The 24,059-nt window shown below is 60.3% G+C and overlaps 1 protein-coding gene across 1 annotated transcript; it reads right to left on the bottom strand.

Moving 5' to 3' along the window:
• Window positions 1-14,854: 14,854 nt before the first annotated feature.
• On the bottom strand, window positions 14,855-23,599 carry ADM2 (adrenomedullin 2). Its single transcript, XM_026656410.1, has 3 exons — window positions 23,224-23,599; window positions 22,372-22,567; window positions 14,855-15,269 (listed from the first exon to the last, which is right to left on the bottom strand). Exons 2-3 carry the CDS (start codon window positions 22,485-22,487, stop codon window positions 14,900-14,902), a joined length of 486 nt encoding a protein of 161 aa, XP_026512195.1. The 5' UTR covers window positions 22,488-22,567; window positions 23,224-23,599; the 3' UTR covers window positions 14,855-14,899.
• Between the last annotated feature and the right edge of the window lie 460 nt (window positions 23,600-24,059).

The raw sequence follows: 24,059 nt of genomic DNA, 5'->3' as shown, positions 1-24,059 counted from the left end.
TTCCTTTCTCTCACCCTGTGGCTTGTCTATTTAGACTGGGAAGTGTAGACTAAAACTTGATCCTCTAAACCAGTGGTTCCCAAACTTTAACAACCTGTGAACCCCTTTCAATAAAATGTCAAGTCTCACGAACCCCCTCCTAAAAATGACTATTTCCAGGGATTTTCTCCTTTACCTGAGTATAAATTATAAAAGCAGTGAAGTTGGAAATATAAAATTTGTTTTATGACAGGCTTATTACACACAATTTATTTTTAATTATTATTTAGCATGACAGTATTTTTATTACATTATGAAAACGGCAACACTCTTCCAAGATCACACTTTCGTAGCTTGTATCACTTTGAATAAGCCTGTTATAAGACAAGGCTCCTACGTTTCATCAAGGAGTATCAGATGTGAAACAGTATGAAGGTATTTAAGAAGCCAACTCAAAGAGTTCCTCCTACACAATCATTCAGGTCTTGAGCAGTCCGGGCCAACAACGCACATTACAACAAAGCTTAAACTTGTTCTTCATAATAATTTTAAAAACAATACTAGCTGCCGATTTCATTTTAAAAACAGCAAAAAATATCCACCTCCCTTTCCATTTCTTATAAGGAGTCTTGGAGTTTAAATCTCCTCAGTGTGATAGAGATGCTTGCTTTGATCTGCTTAGCTCTTGGAAGTCCAGGGGCTCCGGGCTGCTGGCCCTGTGCTGCCCAGGGTCCCTAGGGACAGCTCTGTCCGCCGTTAGGGAATTTTTTCTCGAGAACCCCCTGTAACATTTTGCAAATCCCCAGGGGTTCACGAACCCCAGTTTGGGAACCACTGCTCTACCCTAGGAAAAGTGCCTGGGTTTAGCTAGCTTGTGTTAGCTAAGCCCAGCCTGAACTGAGTGGCTCTTCCCAGCCTAGACAAAGCCTAAGTGTATGGTCAGCATCGAGCACAACCTGTCTATTAGACGGCTCTAGCCTACTGCCCATCACCGGGTTATCTGGGCACCATCTGTGATGTTGCACTCCATATGTTTTATGGAAATATGTTAATAAGTGTGAATATAATGTAACTGGAATATGCTTCATCCAAAAGGTTTCGTGTAAGGTATCATTACAATGCTTATGAACTACTCAGTGTGGTCATCCTATTTGTTTGCATGTGTTATTTCTATGTCTGAAGTTAGGAGAATAAGATATAAACTTGTATTACTAATGTAAACATGTTAAGTGAAAGCCATTAAGGGTGCTTCAGAATCAATGAACTGTGAATGGGTTTGTTTACCTGCAAGCCTTCCTATGTGCGTATCTTCCAGCTACTAAGTAATGAAGAAGGAGGTCTTACAGTGACATGTAATCATGTCACCTGAACAGGAATCCATCTTTAACCTGGTGCTTTTCCATTTAGAAGGAGGGGTGGGAACCAAGAGAGAGACAAAGAATTCCCGCCTTGTGCCAAAGTTATAAAAGGGGGTGGAACAGAGCAAAGGAGGCTGCCAGTCATGAGAGATCCCCTAGTTACCTCCTGAGCTGGAACTAACAAGGTCTGTACCAGGGGAAAGGATTGGACCCAGATTAGGAAGGAGTCTAGTCCATGAAAGAAGCTTATTGGAACATCTCTAAGGGTGAGATTTATCTGTAATCAGTTTCTTCATGTATTAGGCTTAGACTTGCGTGTTTTGTTTTATTTTGCTTCATAATTCACTTTGTTCTGTCTGTTATTACTTGAAACCACTTAAATCCTACTTACTTTTTATACTTAATAAAATCACTTTTATTTATTAATTAACCCCGAGTAAGTGATTAATGCCTGGGGGGGCAAACAGCTGTGCATATCTCTCTATCAGTGTTATAGAGGGTGGACAATTTATGAGTTTACCCTGTATAAGCTTTATACAGAGTAAAATGGATTTATTTGGGGTTTGGATCCCATTGGGAGCTGGGTGTCTGGGTGCTGGAGACAGGAGTACTTGCTGTGCTGTTTTCAGTTAAGTCTGCAGGTTTGGGGGCGTGGGTCAGACCCTGGGTCTGTGTTGCAGCAGATTAGCATGTCTGGCTCAACAAGGCAGGGTTCTGAAGTCCCAAACTGGCAGGGAAAATGGGCTCAGAGGTAGTCTCAGCACATCAGGTGACAGTCCCAAGGGGGTCTCTGTGACTGAACCCGTCACACCGTCCATGTAAAATCGACAGCCAGGGCTATGGCTTCCCGAGCTCGGCTGGCACCTCTGCGTGCTGCTGCAGTGTAGGGACTAACAGAATGGGTGCTGGGGACAGAGGAGCCAGATAGTCAAGGGTGGCTGGCAGCAGCTTAGGGTACGTCTACATCTACACTGCGTGCTAAGCCTGGACCCAGACTTGTGGACTCTGTGGGTACGTCTACACTGCGACGAAAGACCCGCCGCCCGCTGTGTCGCAGTGTCGACACTGGGGCTTGGGCCAGAGCCGGTCTCTGCGCCCCTCCCCCTTCACGGGGTCTCAGAGCCCCGGCTCCAGCCTGAGCCCAAATGTCGACACTGCAGTTTTTAGCCCAGCAGCCCAAGCCCCGTGAGCCCGAGTCAGCTGACCCGGGCTCTGCCAATGGGTGCAGCAGGTTTTTTTGGCGTGTAGCTATACCCTGCGTTTCCAGGCCCGTGAGTCAGCGTCTCCACTGTCTTGTAAACCTGGGCTCACAGTGGCTGCACCAGGTCTCGCTAATGCAGCCCTGCTGTACTACACGGCCCTTCTGACTCGGGGCTGTGTCTTGAGCTGCGTCCACACTGCAAAACGACAGGGCTTGGACCCGAGTCACAGCGGGACTAGCAGCCAGAGGCACTGACTTCCCCAGTTCCCGGGACTGCTCGACCCCCGCTCCACTCCAGGCCCCGCTCCCATTCCCTCAAGACCCCAGCCCTTCCCCCCCCCGCCCTGTTCTGCCCCCTCCCCCCACCTCTTCCTGCCCCCACTCCGCCCCCTCCCCCTCCAGTGCCCCCCGAACGCCGCTGAACAGCTGATTGCAGGAGGCACTGGGAGGGAGGGGGAGAAGCTGATTGGTGGAGTCACCAATGAGCGGGAGGGCTGGGGGGGAGGGGGAGGAGCTGATCCATGGGGCTGCTGGTGGGTGCTGAGCACCCACTATTTTTTTTCCGAGGGTGCACCAGACCCGGAGCACCCACGGAGTCAGCGCTTATGCTAGCAGGGGCCTAGGACCCGGGTCCTGAGCGCTTGCTGACCCAAGTCCGATTTGTGTGTGGACGGAAGCGGGGCTGGGTCTCAATCCAGAGCCAGACCCTGGGCTTAGTGTGCAGTGTAGACATACCCTGAGTGGACCCGGGAGCAGGAGAGAGAATAACACAATAAGACCCCTCAGTAGCTCCGTGGGGCTTTTCTTCTTCCAAGCTCTCAGCAAAGATGAATTAATCCGGGCAGGCGACTTGGAAACCGGAGCCTGCAGAACTAAAAGCAATGAGGAGCAATCACCCACCCTCCCCCGTCTCTGGGACTGGCAGTTTCCAAGTCTGTCAGCCTCGGCTGGAAGGGTTCAGGCCCCGCAAGCGGGAGATCTTTGATGTCTCCACGGCTTTGCTGCGGCGGGCGCGTGATTGACGGGCCCGTCTCTCCAGCCGGCGGTCTGGCCGGCGGGAACGCAGCGAAAGAATTGCCAGGGGTGCATGGGGAACGGAGCTTGTCTCCTGCCAGATTAAGAGTGGAATCTGAAGGGGGGGCAGGGCGCCGTGTTCCCCACCCCCTGGAGGATTCCAGAGCAGGCGCCTGCCCATGTGATTCAGCAGCAGGCTGGGCCCTAGGACAGGGAACTGACCCTCATGTCTCCTTTTACCCCCCTCACTCTGGTCGGGCTGACGGGATCGGAGGGAAAAGACTCATTAGCCCCTTGCGGGGAGGGGGGTGTTTGGAATGGTTCCCCACGCTCTGTTCTTCAGGGTTTTGTCCCGTTCGGTTTGTCATGAGTAAGGGTATGATCCAAAGCCCAGGCTGTTGACTACCTCGGCTTCGGATCAGACGCTGTCATGCGGTTCTCACCGTAAATCAGCCCCACCATCCCCTGGTGCTTTAGGGTGGCTCTTCTCTGAATTCCCCCCAGTTTGTCAGTATACTTCTGCGGGGGCCAGAGCCGAGTGCAGGATCCCCGGGAGGGTGGGGGGCTCCTCCCCAGAACTGGACCGAGAGGGGCTGTCCTCTCCCTGATCCGGGGTGGGCCGCCTCTGCAATGCCAGCTCAGAGCTGGGCCGGGTCTTTTTGCTGCTCTGTGCAGACCCCACCCCCCAGGCTCTCCGCACATCCTGATGTGCACAGTACAGTGCCCCCACCTTGCGCCTTTAACAGCAGGAATTCCCGTGCTTGCTGGGCCCGGAGCACTTACCATACAGCCCAGTGTATGTACGTTTGTGGTGTGAATTCCTGCTCAGTCTGGGGGGGGTTGGATTATATCCCCCCAGGGGGGTCCTGGCTGAATCTCACTGAGCTATCCCCTGGCCCCACCCACGTTATGCATCCCCGAAGGGCCCCCTCCCATAATACTCTGGAAGATGCGAGGTCTGAGGATGGCTCAGAGGGGCGGCTGGGGCATGTCAGTACACGGCCGTGATCATCACCCCTCCCTTGTGGCCCTTACGCTAGTTTTCAGCCCAGCTGGCAGGACTCTGCTCCAGTTTGCATGAACCGTAGGCTGGCAGTGAGGCGTCCTGTGCACCCAGCCAGTCCCCGTGAAATCGGGCTGGGGTGTGGTTACCTCATTCATTCTCCCACTCCTTTGTGTCACATCCGCCTGTTGCAGCTTGTCATTCACCTAGACCAGGGGCTCGCCACCTTTCCAGATGACTGTTCCCCTTTCAGGAAGCGGATTTGTCTTGCATCCCCCAAGTTACACCTCACTTATAAACTACTTGCTGACAAAATCAGACATAAAAATACAAAAGTGTCCCAGCACACTAGTACGGAAATATTGCTGACTTTTTACCGTAGAACTATAAAACAAATCAATTGGAATATAAATACTGTACTTACATTTCAGTGTTTAGTATGTAGAGCAGTATAAACAAGTCATTGTCCGTGTGAAATTTTAGTTGGTACTGACTTCGCTAGTGCTTTTTCCGTAGCCTGCTGTAAAACTAGGCAAATCTCTAGATGAGTTGATGTAACCCCTGGAAGAGCTCTGTGTAACCCTGGTTGAGAAGCACTGGCCTAGACGGTGTGCGTACTGCATGTGTTCACACCATCTAGCACAGCAGGGTCCTGATCGCTTGCTGCGGCGTCCCGGCACTGCCATCGGCCAAACAAATATCGCAGGAGAAACTGTCCCAAACACGTCATTAAAGTCCAGATTCAGGCCAGATTCCCATCTGGTATAAATCGTTGTGTGTCGGTTTATTCCGGCTGAAGGCCTATTACACTTACTGGAGTCTTTCCATGCACGGAGCTTGTCATTCGATTTCAAAGAAGCCCCCATCACGTTGGCCAAGCATCACTTGTTTTCTTTTTTCTTATCTAACCCCATCGCCGTATTATCTGAGCACCTGCCACGTACAATCAATAGCAACAGCGAAATCCCTAACGGACTTCGGGAAGTCTCTGCGCTTCGCTCTGTTTGGAGTGGGCCTTGCCGGTTTGATGGGGTCTTTTTAAGATTTTATTCATTTCTATTATTTATGTATTGCTTGACTGCCCGGCAGAAGAGGGCGTCACCCTTGTGAGTGACAAAAGGCATAAATTACTGCTCTTTATTTCTCATGGATCATAGAATCATAGAATCATAGTCTTTAAGGTCAGAAGGGACCATTATGATCGTCCACCCTCCTCATTATTTATCGCTCTGTCTCCAGCATTTCGTCTGCCCCCTGAGCGGCCGGGCTTCTCCAATGGGGACTCCTCCCCAGGGAGCGTGGAGATGAGACCCAGCTCCACCTTAGATGACACATCCCAAAGCAAGAGGCTCGCTGGGTGAACCCAAGAAAGTGCTCGCTGGCTCTTCTTCCGAGGAGCAGCGCTGCAGGCACACGGGATCCTTCCTTTGGCTCGATAACTCACCCCAGCAGGACGGTAACTTGCTACCAGCACTTTCACATGCCAGCGCCTGTGAGCAGCCTCAGGTGTCTGTACGCCGCTGCCCTCTCCTGGATGGAATCCATGCTGCTCCTCTGTGTGTCATTGGCCCTACACTGCTAGCAGGTCATGGCGATTCCCCTTTAATTCAGCAGCGGGAAGCTGTGCTCTTGGAGCAGATGGATCCAAGCTCTAGCCCAGGGGTTGGCAACCTGCGGCACACGTGCCAAAGGTGGCACACGAGCCGATTTTTACTGGCACGTTGCTGCCAGCCGGGGTCCCGGCCGCCAGCCCCACTCAGCCCACTGCCAGTCTGGGGTTCTGTCCGCCGGTGTAGTGTATTAAATTTCTCCCCGTAGGAATGTGCTACTTGCGGAGCACCAGGACTGGAGGCCGTAAGTAGTACACCGTAAGTAGCACATTGCTACGGGGAGAAATGTAATACACTACACCTGGGTAGGGAAGGCTGTGCCTCCCCAAACAGCCCACCCCCTATCCGCCCCCTCTCACTTCCCACCCCCTGACTGCCCCCCTCATAACACCTGACCCATCCAACACCCTCCCTTGTCCCCTGAGCACCCCCTCCCAGGACCCCCTGCTCCCTGACTGCCCTCCTCAGAACCCCCCACCCATCCAACCTCCCCGCTCCTTGTCCCCAGACTGCCCCCTCCCGGGACCCTCTGCCCCCTGACTGCCCCCCTCAGAATCCCCCACCCATCCAACCCCCCCGCTCCTTGTCCCCAGACCGCCCCCTCCCGGGACCCTCTGCCCCCTGACTGCCCCCCTCAGAATCCCCCACCCATCCAACCCCCCTGCTCCTTGTCTCCTGACCGCCCCCTCCCGGGATCCCCCACCCCTATCCACCCCCTGGGACCCCACCCTCCATCCAAGACCCCTGCTCCCTGTCCCCTGACTGCCCCGACCCCGACAGGCCTCCTGGGACTCCCACGCCTATCCAAACACCCCTGTTCTCCGTCCCCTTACCATGCCGCTCAGGGCATCAGGACTGGCAGCTGTAAGTAGTAGACCGTAAGTAGCATATTCCTGTGGGGAGCAATTTAATACACTACACCTGCCCTGCTCAGTCCACTGCCGGTCTGGAGTGCTCAAAATATGTTCTCGCAGCCCTTATCAAAAATTACACTACAGTTAGCTTAAAAACTAGAAAACTTAAAAACTTTGTATATTACAGTAATCGTTAAAAAATGTATAATGTTAATAAATACATTGGTTTGATGACACAAAGTAGTTGTACTTATGTGCCTGTGCTTAATTTGCGTTTTCGATGATTTACCTGCTAAAAAAATCTCGCATGTCTCGCACCCCCAGAAAGGGCATCTCGCACCCCCAGGGGGTATGTGCACACCAGGTTAAGAACCACTGCACTAAACTGATAAGATCTGCATTTTAATTTAATTTTAAATGAAGCTTCTTCAACCTTTTAAAAACCTTGTTTACTTTACATACAACAATAGTTTCGTTCTATATTTATAGACTTATAGAAAGAGACCTTCTAAAAACGTTACAATGTATTAAACTGGCACAGGAAACCTTAAATCAGAGTGACTAAATGAAGATTCGGCACCAGGGCCGGCTCCAGGCACCAGCCTGGCAAGCAGGTGCTTGGAGCGGCCACTCCGGAGGGGGGCGGCACGTCCAGCTATTCGGCGGCAATTCGGCGGACAGTCCCTCACTCCCGCTCGGAGCGAAGGACCTCCTGCTGAATTGCCGCCGCAGATCGCGATCGCGGCTTTTTATTTATTTATTTTTTTTGGCTGCTTGGGGCGGCCAAAACCCTGGAGCCGGCCCTGTTCGGCACACCACTGCTGAAAGGTTGCCGACCCCTGCTCTAGCCCTGCTGTTGCTGGGAGGTCTAAGTGGTCGCAGCCCAGTGACAGGGGAAGTTCTAGCTGGATTTGGATTTCTTACCTTAGCTACCAAAGGAGGCGCTCCCTTCCCGCTCAGCGAGGGCCCCTTCTTCTCCCTCGCCTTATTCTGTGCCACCGTTTGTCTCCATTGTAGCCCCCAGCCTTCTCGTGCCCTGGGGTGCCTTTGATACTCCCTCCCACTGCGCCTTACTCACTAGATTTCTTAAGTCCCTCCATGTTTGCTTTCCCGAGGCCTGGCCCCCTTGCACGGCTCCGTTCTGTGACTCCGCACCCCACACACGCTCCTTCCTAGGGCGTGTTCACGTAGTGCCTGGTCAAGGTCTCCTGGCTTCCCCACTATTTGCAGGGGCTGTTTGAATCTTTAGCTGCCCGCTGCTCCCGTGTGCGGCTCTGTTACTTTGGACGTCTGAGCGTTGGCGTCTCTTGGGCCCGGCCCCTTCGTCCCTCCAGTGTGGCTCTAAGCAAAAGGACTAAAGAACAACACGGACGTTGGACTGCTGCTAGACTAACCCCCACGTGCCCCCTATCAACCCCCGCGGCAGGCTCGAGATCATCCCTTGGCCTCCGGTGTTCACAGCCCAGGGCCTGAGTCTCTCCTGCGCAGCACCTGGTGTCATCGTGAACACCTGTGCAAAGTGAGGGTTGGAATGGCCACACGCTACCTTGCACCAGCGTAAATGACAAGGTCCCGGGCCTGGCAGAATCAGGCCCAGGGACCCCAAGACACTTTGCACAAGTGGCTGGCTCAGCCCCCCTACACTCCTTGGGATCAGGATCACTATCCTAATACTACTGGAGGGAAACTGAGGCAGTGCATGGCGAAGTGGGCTACCCCAGCTCAGTGGCAGAGCCAGGAACAGAACCCAACTACCCTCACACCCAGGTCTGGGCCTTAATCACAAAACCACCGGGCCCCCTACAAGGCTTCCAATCGGCCGTCTGTGCTCCGAGCTAGCCCAGCCTTGCCCTGTCCCGTTAGCTGAGTGCAGCTGTGGGAGGGGGTTTCTTGATCAGCATGGGGTATCGATTACTTGATCAAGCTCCATTAATAGAGTGATGTCGGGGTGACAAACAGCTCGGAAGAGCCCCCCCACCAACTTCCTCCCTGCGAGCTGGGGTGTAACCTCTGCTCTGCCCATTGCCAGCCTCCGTGCTTCCACCAGCCCGGCCGGAAACCTTGGCGAAGGGGGAGCGAAGGTGGCAGGTGGCTGGTCTGTGTGAGTTGCGCCCGCCCCAGAAGGCAAATCAAGGCGTGGCTGCACCCCCATGCCGGAGAGGGAAGCGACCCTCAGTGCCCACCACCAGAGGCTGGTCTTTGCCCCGGGTGCTCCCTCCTGCGGGCTGCTGCCCCATGTGTGAGCTGTGGCTCTGGGCCAGGGCAGCCGCCCCATTGCACAAGTCGCTATAGCTGCGCGGAGCAGCGAGCAGGGCCGGGGGGTAGCTAGCAGGAGCGTGGGTTTCGACCGGAACACCGGGTCGAAAAGGGACCCTGCCGGCTCCGGTCAGCACCACCGACTGGGCCGTTAAAAGTCCAGTCAGTGGCACAGCGGGGCTAAGGCAGGCTCCCTGCCTGCCCAGGCTCCGCGCAGCTCCCGGAAGCAGCAACGTGTCCCTGCGGCCCCTACGCACAGGAGCCAGGTATGCTTCACGCGCTGGCCCCGCCCCGAGCACCAGCTCCACAGCTTCCATTGGCCGGGAACCACGGCCAATGGGAGCTGCAGGACAGCACCTGAAGGTGTGGGCAGCATGTGGAGCCCCCTCCCGCACCCTGAACCCCTCATTTCTGGCCCCATCCCAGAGGCCACACACCCAGTTGGAGCCCTCACCCCCTCCCGCACCCCAACCCCTTGTCCAGCCCGGTGAAAGTGAGTGAGGGTGGGGGAGAGCGAGTGAGGGAGGGAGGGGGGGCTGGAGTGAGTGGGGGCGGGGCCTCAGAGAAGGGGCGGGGTGGGGTGGGGCTTCGGGGAAGGGGTGTTCGGTTTTGTGCAGTTAGAAAGTTGACAACCCTACAGGGAGGTCCCATCTCAATGGGCTGCAGCCGGGCTCTGGCAGGGGTGGGCATCCAGCTGCAGAGAGGGCGGGGGGAGAATCGCTCACGGGCAGCGTGAGCCCCCTAGATTTGCCCCCTGTGGCCTGGGGCTCTGTGCTCACAGCCAGGAGAGTCCCCCACCCCTCCACCCCCCCGGGGCCTGTCCTGCAGCCTCGCTCCTGCTGAGGGGAGTCCAGCAGTATCCCTCCTCCCCTGGCGTGGGCCCTGGGCAGCTCCGGCTTGGCGCCCACTGGTGGGCCCAGCCAGGGCCCCCGCGCCCACACACAGTCCCTCAGTTGGAGTCCGGGGCCTCTTTCCAGGGCTCCCTGCCCCCCGGGGTGGGTGGGATGTGTCCAGAGCAAGGACCAGGGGCGGAAGGTTGTTACGGGAACAGGGGATGGTGCAGTAATGGGTGGGAGGCGGGTTGAACCAGGGCCCCCTGCAGCCATGGGCGATCCCAGCCCTATGTCCTGCGAGGGAGGGGACCCCAGGGGCCGGGTGAGAAGCAAAGTACGTTCCCCACCTGGCCCACCGTAGAGGGGGCAGGGGCCAGGCAGATTCCCTGGGCTGGGGGAGCGGAGCCGTGTGGGCCGGGCGCTCCCCAGGGGCTGGGAGCAGAGAGGTCGCAGGGCCGGGTGAGGTGCAGACGGCCGGAGAGAGGGGGCCAGGCAGGGCTCTAATGACCGCGCTCTTGTTACGAACTCAGACCAGGTCAGTGGTGTTTCCCACCGTGTTTAATGATCAGAGCCTCACAGTTCTCTAAAGGAGCCGCTGGCCAGGTGAGCCGCCAGGCAGGGGCCAGCCGATAACAGACAGGGCCGTGCCCTCTGGGGGGCTCCGCACGCGGGGTCGTGACTCTGCGTCTGGCCGGCTCTTGGCAAACTCCGCAGGGGCCTGGCCTGGCTCCAGAGCAGCTAGTGCCCCCTAAACGCAGCCTAGGGGGTGCATTAACAACTGCCAGGCACCTTAGCCTCACAGCAGGCCATGGGTCTGCTCCCCCAACGTAGCCCCCCAAGAAACGCCCGAGCCTGGTGCCTGGGGTTGAGGCCAGCCTGGCAGACACTCGGGCACACGAGATATGCGATCCGTCTCCCGGGGCATCCCTACCGCGTGTGCTTGGCCCAGGCCCTCGCCCATAAAGTGCTTCAAACTCAACCTACTTTCAGTGCTGGCTGCGGACTGACCTGCGAGGCCCCTGACACCCCCTCCACCACCCCCGACACCCAGAACCCCCACCCCGGGCAGCTGCCCCCAGGCCCAATGACAATTGGGTGGAGGGAGGACCTATGTCCTAACTGGGCTCCTGTCACCCACCCCCCCTCCTGATCCAATGTGAGAGAGACCCCACCCCTTTGCGCGTTGTCCGAGGTGGGGGGGGGGCGCCTTTGCCCCCTGTTCTACACCCGGGCGTGCCGTCGTTAAGCCGACCTAATCCCCGGTGTAGACGTGGCTGGGGTGGTGGCAGAATTCTTCCATCAACCTAGCTACTGCCTCTGCGGGGTGGATTAACTACAGAGCTGGAAAAACCTCGTCCTCCAGTGTAGGGTGTGTCTGCACTGCGGACATTGCAGCTGCGGCAGCCTCTGGGGTGCAGACTCGTCCGTAGACTGCCTGGCGCAGGAAATGCAGTGCTGTTATCTAGACCCCTGCTCCAGGTTCCACCTCCTCAATAATAGGGCAGAGAAGAAATGGGAAAGGTCCAGAGACGGGCCAATGAAAGTAGGAAGAGGCACATGGGGGTCTGTCTGTGGGGGGGAGAGGAGAGACGGGCTATGGGGTTTGAAAAGGAGGAGAGAGGTGAGCAGAGCCTGACGCAGAGAAGGCTGGTCAGGCTGCCTGCTTCAGCAGGTATTAGCAACAAATGTAACATGGTAGAGAAAATGCCCTTAGCGGAGTATGATTCACCTGCGGAACTCGCTGGTGCAGGAGATGGAGGAGATAGCACCAACAGTCGCCCCTGTGACTTGTCTACAGTGAAACCAGCTGGAGTGGAAATTCCACGGGCCCTCGGTCCACCTGGAGCTCACTCTGAGCAGATCCCAGCTGGGAGCAGGAGAAATTCTGCCCGTTGGTGCCCTAGGATTGCAGAACCAAGCAGGTTGCCTGCCTTCCTCTGCAGCAGCCATTATCAGCTGGATGGTCCGTCCAGCCGCTGGAGACGGGGTAGGGGGCTGGACGGACCATCAGGGGATGCTGAGCCGAGAGACCACTTGAGAGCACCTCCACGGGGCTCTGACCAGCTCGCCAGGGATGGGGCAGCTCCCCTCAGCTCACCCAGGGCAAGGCTCCCTCCCAGTCCAGCGGGCAGACTGGCTGCCTGGGATGGAGCCCAGTGAGGCTCTCAGTCGGATTTGTCTCTGGTCCCCAGCAGCCAGGAGATGCCCCATTGGAGGGTGGGGTGGCAGCGCCCCCTCCCACGGCTGACCCAAGGGAAGGACCCTAAGCAAGGCAGGGCTGGGAGCGTGGAATGGTGCCTAGCATAGCCCGAGTCCAGGGGAGACAGGGCCAGGGTGGGCGATGGCGTGAAAGGCCGAGTGACAAAGCAAGAGGAAAAGCAAACAAAGCAGCAGCGACCAGGGGCCGCGTGCCCCGGGCCCAGGTCCCCGTGTTTGCAAAGCAATGGCCTGTGATTAGTGGTGAGTCCTGAGGCTCCCACGGCTAGTGCCCAAGGAGAGACCTGGCTCCCAGGGAAGGCAGCGGAGCTCTGTCCTTGGAGGACACCCGCCTTTCTCAAGTCAGCGCCACCCGTGCCCCAGAAACACCCCCCACTGCAAGGCCGGCGGCCCATGGCCAGGGCTCAGCCTGGGGCTAAGGGAGACTGCACCACGCTGCGCAATGTGGGGGAAGGTGGCGCTCGGACCCTGCCCCGGCCAGCAGCACCCACCGTCCTGCTCCAAGCGGCCTGCCGTGCTCCCCGGGATCCCCACGCCCACTGGGGGATGGCGGGGTTCGGGGAGACGCCCTCCTGGTGCTGGGGCGCAGGCTGTCATGTGCAGGCGCGGGGCATGGGGTGCTGCTGGCCGCGGGAGTGGGGAAGGGCCATTGTAAGCCCTGGACGGGGGGTACCGCAGGCCCTGATGCAGCGGCGCTGGGGACTGTGGACCCAGCCGGGCGGCCCCCAGTGCCTTGCCGCCCGTCGCCTGTTGTGCAGGGAAGCTGCTGACTCAGAGGCTGAGCACGGCCAGGGGCTCGGCCCAGCGCTGTCACAAGTCCCCACTGCTGCTTCAGTCAGCAGGACGAGTCACGGCCCGGGTGCCCCTTGGACCCAGGGTCGCCGTCCTGCTCTCTGCTCGGGGGACCAGGCCATGGGCCTGCCAGGGACTCGGTGCCAGGGACATGTCCTCCCCACCCAACCCGAGCCCCCAGCCCCTTGGGGTCAGGCTGGGGCTTGGGGACCCCTCTCCCTGGATCCCCCACCCACACCAGTGACTCCCTCTTGAGGGCTGATGCTTATTCTGTAGCCCTAGATACGCCAGGGGCCTGGGGGACCTATGGCAGCTCTGCCCCCGGGCACCCCTTGTGCCCACGGTGGAACCCACCCACCACGGCGCTGCCCCAGGGCCACAAGCCCCACCCAAGCTCCCGACTCTTAGAAGGGGTTGGGGCATCCCAGAGTTCGCACCGCCGCAGGCCAGGGGCCTCTCTGGCTAGTGCTGCCCCCTGGGGGTGACTCTAGGCAAGGCCCTGGAGCCAGCTGTGCCCCAGTCCTTTCCAATGGCCGCTCGCTCTCGGTCTCTCTCTGGCCTGTGGAGGAACTGGCCCAGCCCCCAGCCCCGGCTCTGCTCTGACCTGGGCTCAGGTGCCTCCCTCGGGGCGGGGAGCTAGTTACCCATTAGCGGGAAGTGGCTGCAGTCTGGCAGCCAGCCCGGCCTCGTGATGGACCCCAGCAGGCCAGGGAAGCAGGCCACGCTGCGGGGGGCATCTGGCAAGGCACAGCTGGGGTCCTGCAGCCTGCATTCTCCTGCATGCCGACCTAAGGGATCCCAAAGCACTTCATGGACTGCAGGCTAAGTCCTGCCCTGGGTTATGCCACTGGGTCCACAGAGACCTCTCCACCCAGCACTGACATGCAGCCACCTCTGGGGTGAAGCACAGCAGCTGCCTGACAGCGTCCAGCAATGCTGCAGCAGAGTTTAGGAGCGGCCGGGAAGGGGGAAGCACAGATCCAATCAACAGAAGGGAATTTGGGGAGGTGGAAAGTAATTCCCAGAGTTGGCACATGCCCAGGACACCCTGAGCATTATGAAAAGGGCATGGGGAATCTTCCTTGACCATGGGGGTCAGGCCTTCAGCTTTACCTCTCCCAATTTGGGGAACGTTTGGCTGCTGGAGTGAGTGGCTGGGCCCCTGGGAAATAGCCCACCCCAAATACCATGGGACCCCTGCCTGCCACATGGCCTCCCACATCCAGATGGGGTGGGGGGTGGGGATATGGGCAGAGACAGCCAATGTCTCCTTCCTCTCCTACATCCTCATTGCCCTTCTTCTGATCCGCAGTGGGGCAGGGTCTGCTCCTCCCCCACTGGCCACACTGCTCTCCTCTTCCCTCAGGACTCTGCATCTCTACCCTCTTGACACCTGCCAGACCGGCTGTGTCCTGCCCCACAACCCCATGCCCTTCCTGTAGGGCACAGCCACTGGCATCCTCTGTGCATGTCTGGCGGGCTGGAAACCCACTGCTCCTCCCCGCGTCTATGCACTGGGCTAGGCCACCCCCTGCAGCCATGGGGTCTGCAAGCTCTTCTCTGGGGGGCAGCTGTCCCCTTGGGCTGGGAGCCCAAGATCCCAGCCGGCGCTGCATGGGACCAGAAGACACAGCAAATGGGGGTTTGGCTCTGGAAGCGCTTTAGTAAAGGCTCCTACACAATGTACGGGGTGGGGTGGCCACCCCCGGCAGCACATGGGGTGAGGTCTTGGCCCGAAGCAATCCAGTCCCACATGCTCGTGCCCCACGGTTGCCCCCTCCTTCAGCCATAGCTGTGGGGGCTGTTGGGGTTCATGGGTGACGAGTCCTGGCGGCCCGACTGGCCCATCAGCTGCCAGAGGCGGTGCCCAAGGTTCTGTACCTGGCAGGTACCCAGGACGCAGCCCACGCGCATCAGGTGGGCGTGGTGGCGGCGCGGGGCCGCGTGGCGCTTGGCACGCCAGGGGCCAGTCAGTGAGCGTTGCGCTCTGCCTTTGGGGCCGCCCAGGGGCTGCGGCAGGGTGGCTGGGGTCCCCCCAGGTTGCTCCCAGTCCAGCTGAGCTCTCGCAGTGCCAACCCAGAGCAGCTCCACCGTCCTCCTCGTCAGGGGCCGATTCCCCAGCGGCGTGGCGGCTCTCCTGTCCGGGGGCTCCCTGCACCAGAAAAGCACAAAGGTCAGGATGACGGCCTGGCTCGGCCTACCTATATCCCCTCAGGTGTGCAAGAGGGTCGGAGCGAGGCTGGTGCATGGGCCCCCGCTCCGGCCCCTCTCTCCCTGCGACTCCAGTGCTCAGCTGCCGTGTAAAACAGGCCAGTCGGTCTGGCAGTATTGGCCTTAAGACGCTCTGAGCGGCAGTGCCTGGGAACCGCCCCTTCCCCATCTCCCAGGCCTGCTGCCGGTCTGTGAATGTCTGTGCAGTACCACTGCGCGAGCCGGATCCCTGCTGGTGGTGACAGCCTGAAAACACGGCCAGGCCGGAGAGGCTGAGGGAGCCCGGGAGCGGAGCCATGGCCTGGAGTTAATAGGCTGAGTGTCGGGGCCGAGTCCCTGATCCGGAAGCCCCGTTGCTTGGTGCAGTTTGGATGAGACTGGACCAAACCTTGGAGACTAGACAGGAGGGGCTGTGGCTGGGACCTCCCTGGCCTCTCTCGTTCTCAGCTGGGCCCAGCGGCATGGCCCATGTCCCAAGGGCTCTGCCTGTCTCGCAGGGGCTCCGGGAGGCACGGCCAGCGGCGCACTGCCTGGCCATAGGGCAAATCCCCTGCCCAGCCCCACTGAGAGATGTTCTGCCTTTGCCCAGGCCGCAGATGCCGCCCACATACTCCCTCCCGCAGCAGAACCCGACTGAGGTCTGGCAGTGACACAACAAGCCCTTTGAGATAGATCCCGCAGTGGACAGCGGCTGCTGGAACCAGCCCCCAGCTTTCCAAGGAGCAGATGAGCCAGCCTGGCCTACAGTGCTCCCCAGCCTACGCGGGCACGTCCTTCGGGGAGGGGGGGGGATTCCAGGCAAAAGGGAGAGAAATCTGCTACATCGAGAAAATGCACGCTGTGAAATTATAGAGCGAACAGCCAGGGCACTGCTGCAAGGAAGCTCACAGCACCAGCAACAGGTACAGACGCGTCAGGGCACTGCTGAGAAGCTCGCAGCGCCGGGACCAGAACTAGCAAGGCACTGCTGCAGGGAAGCTCGCAGCGCCGGGACCAAAACTAGCAGGGCACTGCTGCAGGGAAGCTCCCAGCGCCGGGACCAGACTAGGCCCGGCTGCCGGGCAGGCTGGAAGGAAGGCAGCGGAGAGGTGGAGAGAGGAGGAGGAGGGGAGGGGAGGGAAGGAATCCAGAGCAGGAGGGAGTGGAGCGAACGGGCTGGGGGGGGCAGGGACGCCCTACAGCAGCAGGCACGTGAGACCGCAGCAGTGTGGGAGCCAGCCCAAGGAGCAGCTACCTGCTGCGGCACACGTACTCTCCGGAGTCACTCAGGGCCGGCAGGGAGGTGCACGCGCTGCATCAAAGGCCCTTATCCCACAGACGTGCCAGTTCTGGCTCCTCCAAACAAGCCAAGCCAGAGCCTCGCCTCCGCAGCGTCAGGATCCCACCAGGCGGTTGGGAGCCGCAGGGGAAAGGGCGCCCGCTCTCTGCCTCTGCAAACACCGGCCCGCAGCGGGCGACTCATGCCTGCTGCCTGCCTCTGCCAGGGCCGCCCTGCCACGTACCTGCCCGCCAGGCCCCCGCTCCCCTGGGAGCCACATGCTACGTGCCACACGCAGCATGGAGCCGGGCAGCGCTGGCTGGGCTCGTCCCAGCCTTTACCTCTGGAAAAACTCTCCCCGGCGTCCACCTCTCCCGGGCTCTGGGCCTCCCGAAAACCACAGGCCACAACATGGGGCCCTCCAGCTTCCCCTACGCCCACGGAGCTCCTGAACGCTCCCCCAGCTCCCGCAAAACCCTAATCCCCCCCAACGGCCCTAAAACCCAACCCCTCACCCCAACTCCCCAGCCCTCGGCAGCCTGCCCCACAGGGGAGAGTGTGCCAAAGTGGGGGGCTCCCTCCTGTATGTCCCTGGGGGCCCCAGTGACCACAGCTGCAGCAGGAGATATCTCTTAGGTAGGGGGGTCCTCAGCCCCGGAGTGCTGTGTTGAGCTGAACCAGCCCTGAGCCTTATGGACAGGGTCTGGGGATCTCCAGTGCCCACCGAGGTCAGGCCCTCGCCCCTGGCACTGGCTTAGCTTGGGGAAGCTACGAGTGCGGGCGTGAGCGGGCAGACCTGGGGATTCGGGGGAAGAGCCCACCCCACACCCCATGATCACAGGCCAGGGGGACTGGAGACGGGCTCAGGGAAGCTCACGTCAAACAGGGGAGACGGTGGCAGATCTGCGAGCAGAGCCTGGCTCAGCTGCCTCCCAGGCCAGGGCTTTAACCACAAGGCCAGGCTGTCTGGCTCTTGAACCTTAGTGACACCTGGGCTGGGCCCTGCCCTGCTGCCCTCCCCCATCCCCGCACCACACGGCCCACAGCCAGTTTCAGGGTCACTTCCCCAGAGGAACCTCCCAGCGGGTGCTGACTCAGGGGGCGTGCCAATAGTTCTGCCTTTTCCACAAGGGTGTAGGGTTCCACGTGCAGCCACACCTACATGCACACACCACGTACACCCTCTCGTGCACCCACGCCTGCGTGCACACACCCACGTGCACCCACACCTGCATACACACACCCATGTGCACCCACACCTGCATACACACACCCACGTGCACCCACGCCTACATGCACGCACCATGTGCACCCTCTCAGGCCCCCACCCACCCATGTCTGCATGCACAATCCCTCATGCCAACCTCCATGTGCCCACCCGCCCACTCACATACACCCACACTTACATTCACATCCCCACACTCCAACCTGCCCTGGCCTCATCTGTTCATCCCCATCACCACCACCTCCATGTGTGCCGACACACCCCATAGCACGTGCACACACCCGCCTGTGCACACCCACCCCCTCGCATATGTGCCTCCGCTGCTCCCTCTAACTCCTCTGTACGCACGTTGGCGCCTCGCCTGAGTCTGTGCATCTGGGGAGGAGCATTTCGGAAGGGGGGACATGCTGACTCGCACAGCCCTCCGGGCGTGGTGCGGAGGTGGGCACGGCACACCCCCGGCTCCATCACAGCGTGTCAGGTCAGGGCCGTGCATACAGCGGAAGAGACCCCCCGCCCAGGAGCTGCAGTGTGAGCCCCCTGCCACTGCCGGAGCCCGGAGGGCCCTTTGGCCGAGGGTAGGCGGGGTCAATCCTGAGGCAGAGGCTGTGATATGAGGTGGGGGGGGGAGCAGAGCCCTGGCTCTGGAATGCCAGTCACGGGACGCTCAGACACAGCCCAAGCTGACAGTGTCCAGACGAGAGTGTCAGACAGGCCTTCCCTAGGCTTCCCCCAGCCACGGCCCCCGGGGGCAAGGAACAACCAGACAAATTCCTACAGCCCCGGAGACAGAAACCCTCGCCCTGGGCCAGATCCTCAGCATTGGGCTTCGGCTTCTCCCGGATGCTGCCTGGGGCTTAGACGGCGGCACCTGGCGCCCCGTTGCTGTACGGACAACGCGGGGCACTGGACCATGTCCCCAGCCCACAGGCTCTGCCTGGCACAGCGCCTCCTGCTGCGCAGCACCGTGGCTGCTTGTGCCACCGTCTGATTAATATAAAAAGGAGAAACGCCCTGCGCTGGATTTCCATACGATTCGTCCTGACTGTGGAGTTCCCCTTCTACCCCTGGGCTGGCTTCTCTTCTGCCCTCCCGCCCCAGCCCCACTCCTTGCTCTCCTGGCACTTTGTGACTGTCTAGCCTGGCGGATTAGCTTGGTTAGACTCAAGGGCAAGGGAGCCAGCGCTGCGTGTGGCTGGGAGTCTCTCGTTCCTGTTGCTGTTCGGTGCACGCCGGCTGCGTCAGCGGCCACAGCCAGGTGAGGGAAAGCAGGTTTATTGCTGCCTGTAATTGCTGATGGTTTAGCACGCTGAATGCATGCAGCACCCTAAGCCTCAGCGTGACGCTCACTGCAACCAGAGATGTTGTAACCAGGGCAGGGCCCGGACTGCTGGCCCAGCCCACCTACTCCTCTGAAAAAGGCCTGACTTGCTTTGCCATAGAGAAAGGACTTGTACTGCAAGTGCACCCAGAGCGGGCACTGCCCACCGACAGGCTGAGAACGTGTGTTGCCTCGTGTGTGTGTAGGCTGCAGTGGTCCTGGCTCATGGCACACGCAGGAGCTGTAGCTGCCAGTCCGCCTGTAACCCTGAAAGTCCGCACCTGCCTTTTTGGCCCTGGGGTCCCAGGGCGGTTTGGAACGTCCATCCCCCCTTGCGGCCCCGCATTGCTCCTACGCTGGGCTGGGGGGCAGCAGGTACAGGGCAGCACCTGGCAGCAGGGCCACCCGGGGGGCTCTGGGTGAGGCGACAGTGCCACACTTGCAGGAGAAGCTGGCGGGCAGAGGACGCTGTGCCCCGGCCTGGCGCTCCCTCCCTGTGCAGGATTCACAGCGTTGTCTGCTCCACTGGAGCAGAGCAGGGCAGCGTTTCACTGTCATGCTCCAAACATTCCCACTATGTTCAGAGCCGCCTCCTCCTTGAGAAACTTCCCTTGGCCAGGACCCCTTGTCCTGTTCCTCCTGACTGCACCTGTCCTAGCACCCCCTGTGCTCACACCCCTGCTGGCCCCTTCCGTGGGTCACCTGCCCGACACCCCCCCCTCAGGACACACAGGGCTGGCTCAGCCTTCGCCCCCAGCAGGAGGTCTGCCCCGCCCCATCAGAAACAGACTCTGAGCCAGCTGAAGATGAATCAAGCCAAGGAGCCCAGCCAAGCCCCTCTGCCCTGCAGCCCCTCACCCTCTCCCAGCCGCTCCCCCCAGCCCCGCTAGCCATTATGATCCTAGTACAGGGGTGCAGCCGCAGAGGAACGGGGGGGGTTCACGGAGCGGAGGGAGCAAAAGTGCATTGCTGGGAGCACGTGTGCACGCGCGTGTGAACACAGGGGATGGGGCTGCGGCAGTCGCTCGCCCTCGGGTGGGGTCACCAGACCCCTGCATGCACTGGGGTCCGGCGAGCCGGGACACGGGGGGACAATCTGGAGGGAGGGTTTTTAGGTAGGGAGAAGCGAGGGGAGGTATAAATATACTGCCCCACGGGGACGGATCACTCGATAATTGCCCTGGTCTTTCCCTCTGACACGCCTGGCGCCGGCCACTGTCCGAGACAGGTGCTGGGGCTAGATGGACCATTGGTCTGGCCCTTCTCATGCACACACACTCTACAATGCACTCCCAGCAACCACGCCACCTCGTGGCCAGTTCCATTAATGCATGCTGAATATTCCCCCTGGATCCGAGACAACCCCATCTCTCTGCCCCAAAGTGGGATCGCCCAAAGGAGAGCCCTGGTGGCCCCTCCCCCCACGTCCCTCCCATGAGAGACCCATTCAGACTATTCCTACAAAGCCTGAGTGGAGCAGAACAGAGCAGAGAGTCTGGGTGTGAAGCTAGGGGCCGGGGACCGCTCGCCTGCTGAGCTGAACGGGACAGGCCCATGTTGCCCAGGGAGCTGCCCGGATCCTGGTTTGAATCCCAGCCCACTTTTCTGCCAGAAGGCAGGTATTTCAAGTGAGCCCAGCACAGACAGGCCCCAGCCCCCCAACACACCAGGCTGGGCTGCTGTCCTCTGTGACCAGTACCCCCTGAATCTCCCAGGGGCTGGCACACACCAGCTGTTCGCCCCGCTCATCAACACTAGCAGCTTCTGTTCAGAAAGTGCTTTGAGATCTACTGATGAAAAGCCGTCTGAGAGCTGGCTGTTCCTACGTGAGCGCTCCCAGCTCCTTCATACACAGTCATTTGTTATTTGACCTCTCAACACCTGGGGGAGTTTACTAAGCACCTTTGTCCTATTTCAGGCCTGGGAAAACTGCAGGATGGAGGCATAACAACTTGCTTCAGCTCACCCAGCCAGGGTGTGGCAGAGTCCGGAATAGAACCCAGGAGTCCCAGTCCCAGGATCTAACCACTAGACCATTCTCCCTCCCTCCCCGCCCAGCCACAGAGAACCTGCCAGTCCCCATAAGCGCTGTTGCACCCAACCAGGTAATGAGAACTGCCCATCTTGTCTCTAATATCCCGGGACTCCCACAGCTACAGCCACACAGCCAGGGTGTAATGGCAGCCTGCATCCAGGACACAGGCACACGCCAGTCCCCACCACCAAGCCTCCGTCCGCACACCCCCCCCCCCCCCCAACGCTGACTCCGCAGCGGAGCTGCATGACAAGGCCGCAGTGTCTCTGAAACTCCCCGGCCATGGAGCCAACCTGCTGCAAACACAAAGGCCCTTCTGTTCCAGGGCAGGGGAACCCCTCCTCGCCCCATCCCATGCACCAGCGCTCAGGGCAATCAGGACACGCTGGCTGCAGGTTACAGGGCACGTCCTGGGCTTGCCTAGAACAACACTGAAACCCGGTCACGGTGGGTTTGCTAAGCTAGCCAGGGCCCTGTGCCAAAGGGGATGCCCCCCTGGCCATGCCCAGGCCTTACGAAGGGAGAGCTCCACGGAGCCAGCCCAAAGAAGAGAGAGAGAGAGACCCAGAATGCGCCTGATGACGTTGGTGGGCATCTTCGTAACATCTCCTTGGCTTCTCAGTAACACCGAGGGCCCCATGGAAAGGCCCCACTTGCTACGGCAGCCCCCAGCTCCGGTGTGACAGCCGCCTGAGAGGGAGAGAGGGCAGCCGCGCCTTGTGGCCCCACCTATGCTGCTCCTTCTCTCCTCCCCTCTCCCACGCCTCCCCCAACACAGGCTTGGCTAATCTAGTGTCAGAGCCAAAAGAGAAGGATCTGAACCTCCCCTGATTAAATCCACCTCAGGCAGGGGACCAGGCAGGGGCCAGAACTTTCCCGGACAAGGAGGCACCAATTTTGGGGGCCCAGCTTGGGAGCCCTGGCCCAGATTGTCACACCCACAGCTCCAAGGGGAGACAGAGTCCCATGGCAGCCGCGGGAGCACAGGCCCTCTGGGGATCAGGCCCAAGGGGCAACCTACATCAGTGGCCACTAGCCCTGCTCTGCCTCTCTCCCCCGGGGAGGCTCGGACAGACCCCTGATCTGCAGGGCCGCTGGGTTTGGAGGCTGGCCCCGACTCCCTTGCAGCAGGGGGCGGTGGGGCGATGGGAAGAGGGGCCGAGGCCGGGGATGCAGGAGACGGGCAGCAGCGGTCGGTGCTCACCTGTGTTTAGGCAGCAGCAGGGTGCGCCCCACGGGCAGGGGCAGGGCGCCCGGCAGGTGCAGCAGACACAGCGTCAGGCTGATGCAACCCAGCGCAACCGGAGGCAGAGATTTCATGCCGGGCCGGACAGGGAGCTCCTGGGAGCGGGCGGGGAACCCCGGGTGCCCGGGGACTGCAGGTGAAGCGGCTCCGGAGGCTGGAAAAGGAGAGCGAGAAGCACTCAGCGCGCTGCACAGAGGGGCCCCAGGGCGGGGAGGGGGCACCTCGGCATACGGAGCCGTTGGCACAAACATACGTGGGGAGCCAGTCCCATGGGGGTTCGCTGGACTCCCCGGGCAGCCGGCTCCCTAGAGCCAGACCCTGGAGAGCGCCCGGCTCCCGGAAACCTCCCTTCGCTCGGCCGGGAGCGCGCCGTGCGCCCGCCCCTGGAGCGCTCCGAGTCCTCCGCACCCTCTGCCCCTGGAGCGCTCCGGGTTCCCCGCACCCTCTGCCCCTGGAGCGCGCCGAGCTCCCCTGTCCTGGAGCGCTCCGGGCCCCCCGCGCCCCCTGCCCCTGGAGCGCTCCGAGCTCCCCGCGCCCCCTGTCCCTGGAGCGCTCCGGGCTCCCCGCGCCCCCTGCCCCTGGAGCGCTCTGAGATCCCGTTTTCCTGGAGCGCTCCGGGCTCCTCTGCCCCTGGAGCCTCTTTCCCTAACTCAGCAGAGACCGGGCTGCTGAGAAGTTTCTGATGCCCCCGGGATCCCAGTTCTGGAGCCCCGGTCGGTCCAGTCCCCGATTCTCCGCCAGCTGCCGGATACCCGACGCCTTTCCCAATTCCAGTCCTTATTTCACTGCCCGGGGCGGGCGGTTCTGTACCTGAGTTCTGCTCCGGAGTCCTGGTCCCGGATTCTGCAAGGTGCCTGGGTCTGGCGCCCGAGGAGGGGTCGGTTCTGTGCCCGGTCAGCTGCGTCCCTAAGTCCGTGCGTGGTCTCGGTTCGGTTTTACCGGTGGATTCTGTCTGGTACCTGCTTGGTCCTGCCCTTGATTTCTTGTCCGGGCGCGGCTCCGGGAGGGGCTGTGTTCCGCCCCTAGGTTTTGTCCTGGGTCTCCTGGAGAGATTCGGATTGCCCCAGTATTCGGTGCCTGGTTGGTCCTGTCCCGGGTGTGGTTCGGATCTGCCCCGGGCTTTCTCGTCCTGGTCCCGGTAAGGTTCTGCGCCTGGATTCTGGCCCGAACCGCTGCGGGGGGTGGGAGCGGCTGAGGACCCCCGTCCCGCTGGGCTCAATCTGGCTCGGTCTGTCGGAGTCTGTGTCTCTCGGCCAGGCTCCCAGGTTAAATATTCCCTTGGCGTCCTGTTAGCCGGGAGGAGCTGGGCTGGGCTTCCCGGTCCAGCCCAGCCTCTGCGCCGGGGGAGGGACAGCAGCCCAGCCGGGCCCGGCCCCTGCCTGGAATTCCTGCGGCCCAACCCCTGCCCCGGCCCAGAACTCCTGCCCCGAACCCGCCACAGACCCGCACTGCAAAGCCCGTCCCGTCCCGTCCCCTCCCACCCAGGAACCCCCTGCCCCAGACACAGCCCGGCTGCTCCACACAACGAGAGCAGCCCAGAGACCCCAGCCTTCCTCCTCCCACAGCTAGGACATTGGGGGTGTACAGGGATAGATAGATAGATAGATAGATAGATAGATAGATAGATAGATAGATAGATAGATAGA

Source organism: Terrapene carolina, unplaced genomic scaffold, assembly GCF_002925995.2.
Source record: "Terrapene carolina triunguis isolate 2854851 unplaced genomic scaffold, T_m_triunguis-2.0 Scaffold230, whole genome shotgun sequence".
NCBI lineage: Eukaryota > Metazoa > Chordata > Testudines > Emydidae > Terrapene > Terrapene triunguis.
This window is presented reverse-complemented; position numbering and strand designations above follow the sequence as displayed.

Coding starts and splice junctions, on each gene's coding strand:
- ADM2 (XM_026656410.1), bottom strand. CDS start 22,487: ATGAAATCTCTGCCTCCGGTTGCGCTGGGTTGCATCAGCCTGACGCTG. Junction 15,270..22,371: donor CTGCTGCTGCCTAAACACAG/GTGAGCACCGAC, acceptor TTTCTGGTGCAG/GGAGCCCCCGGACAGGAGAG.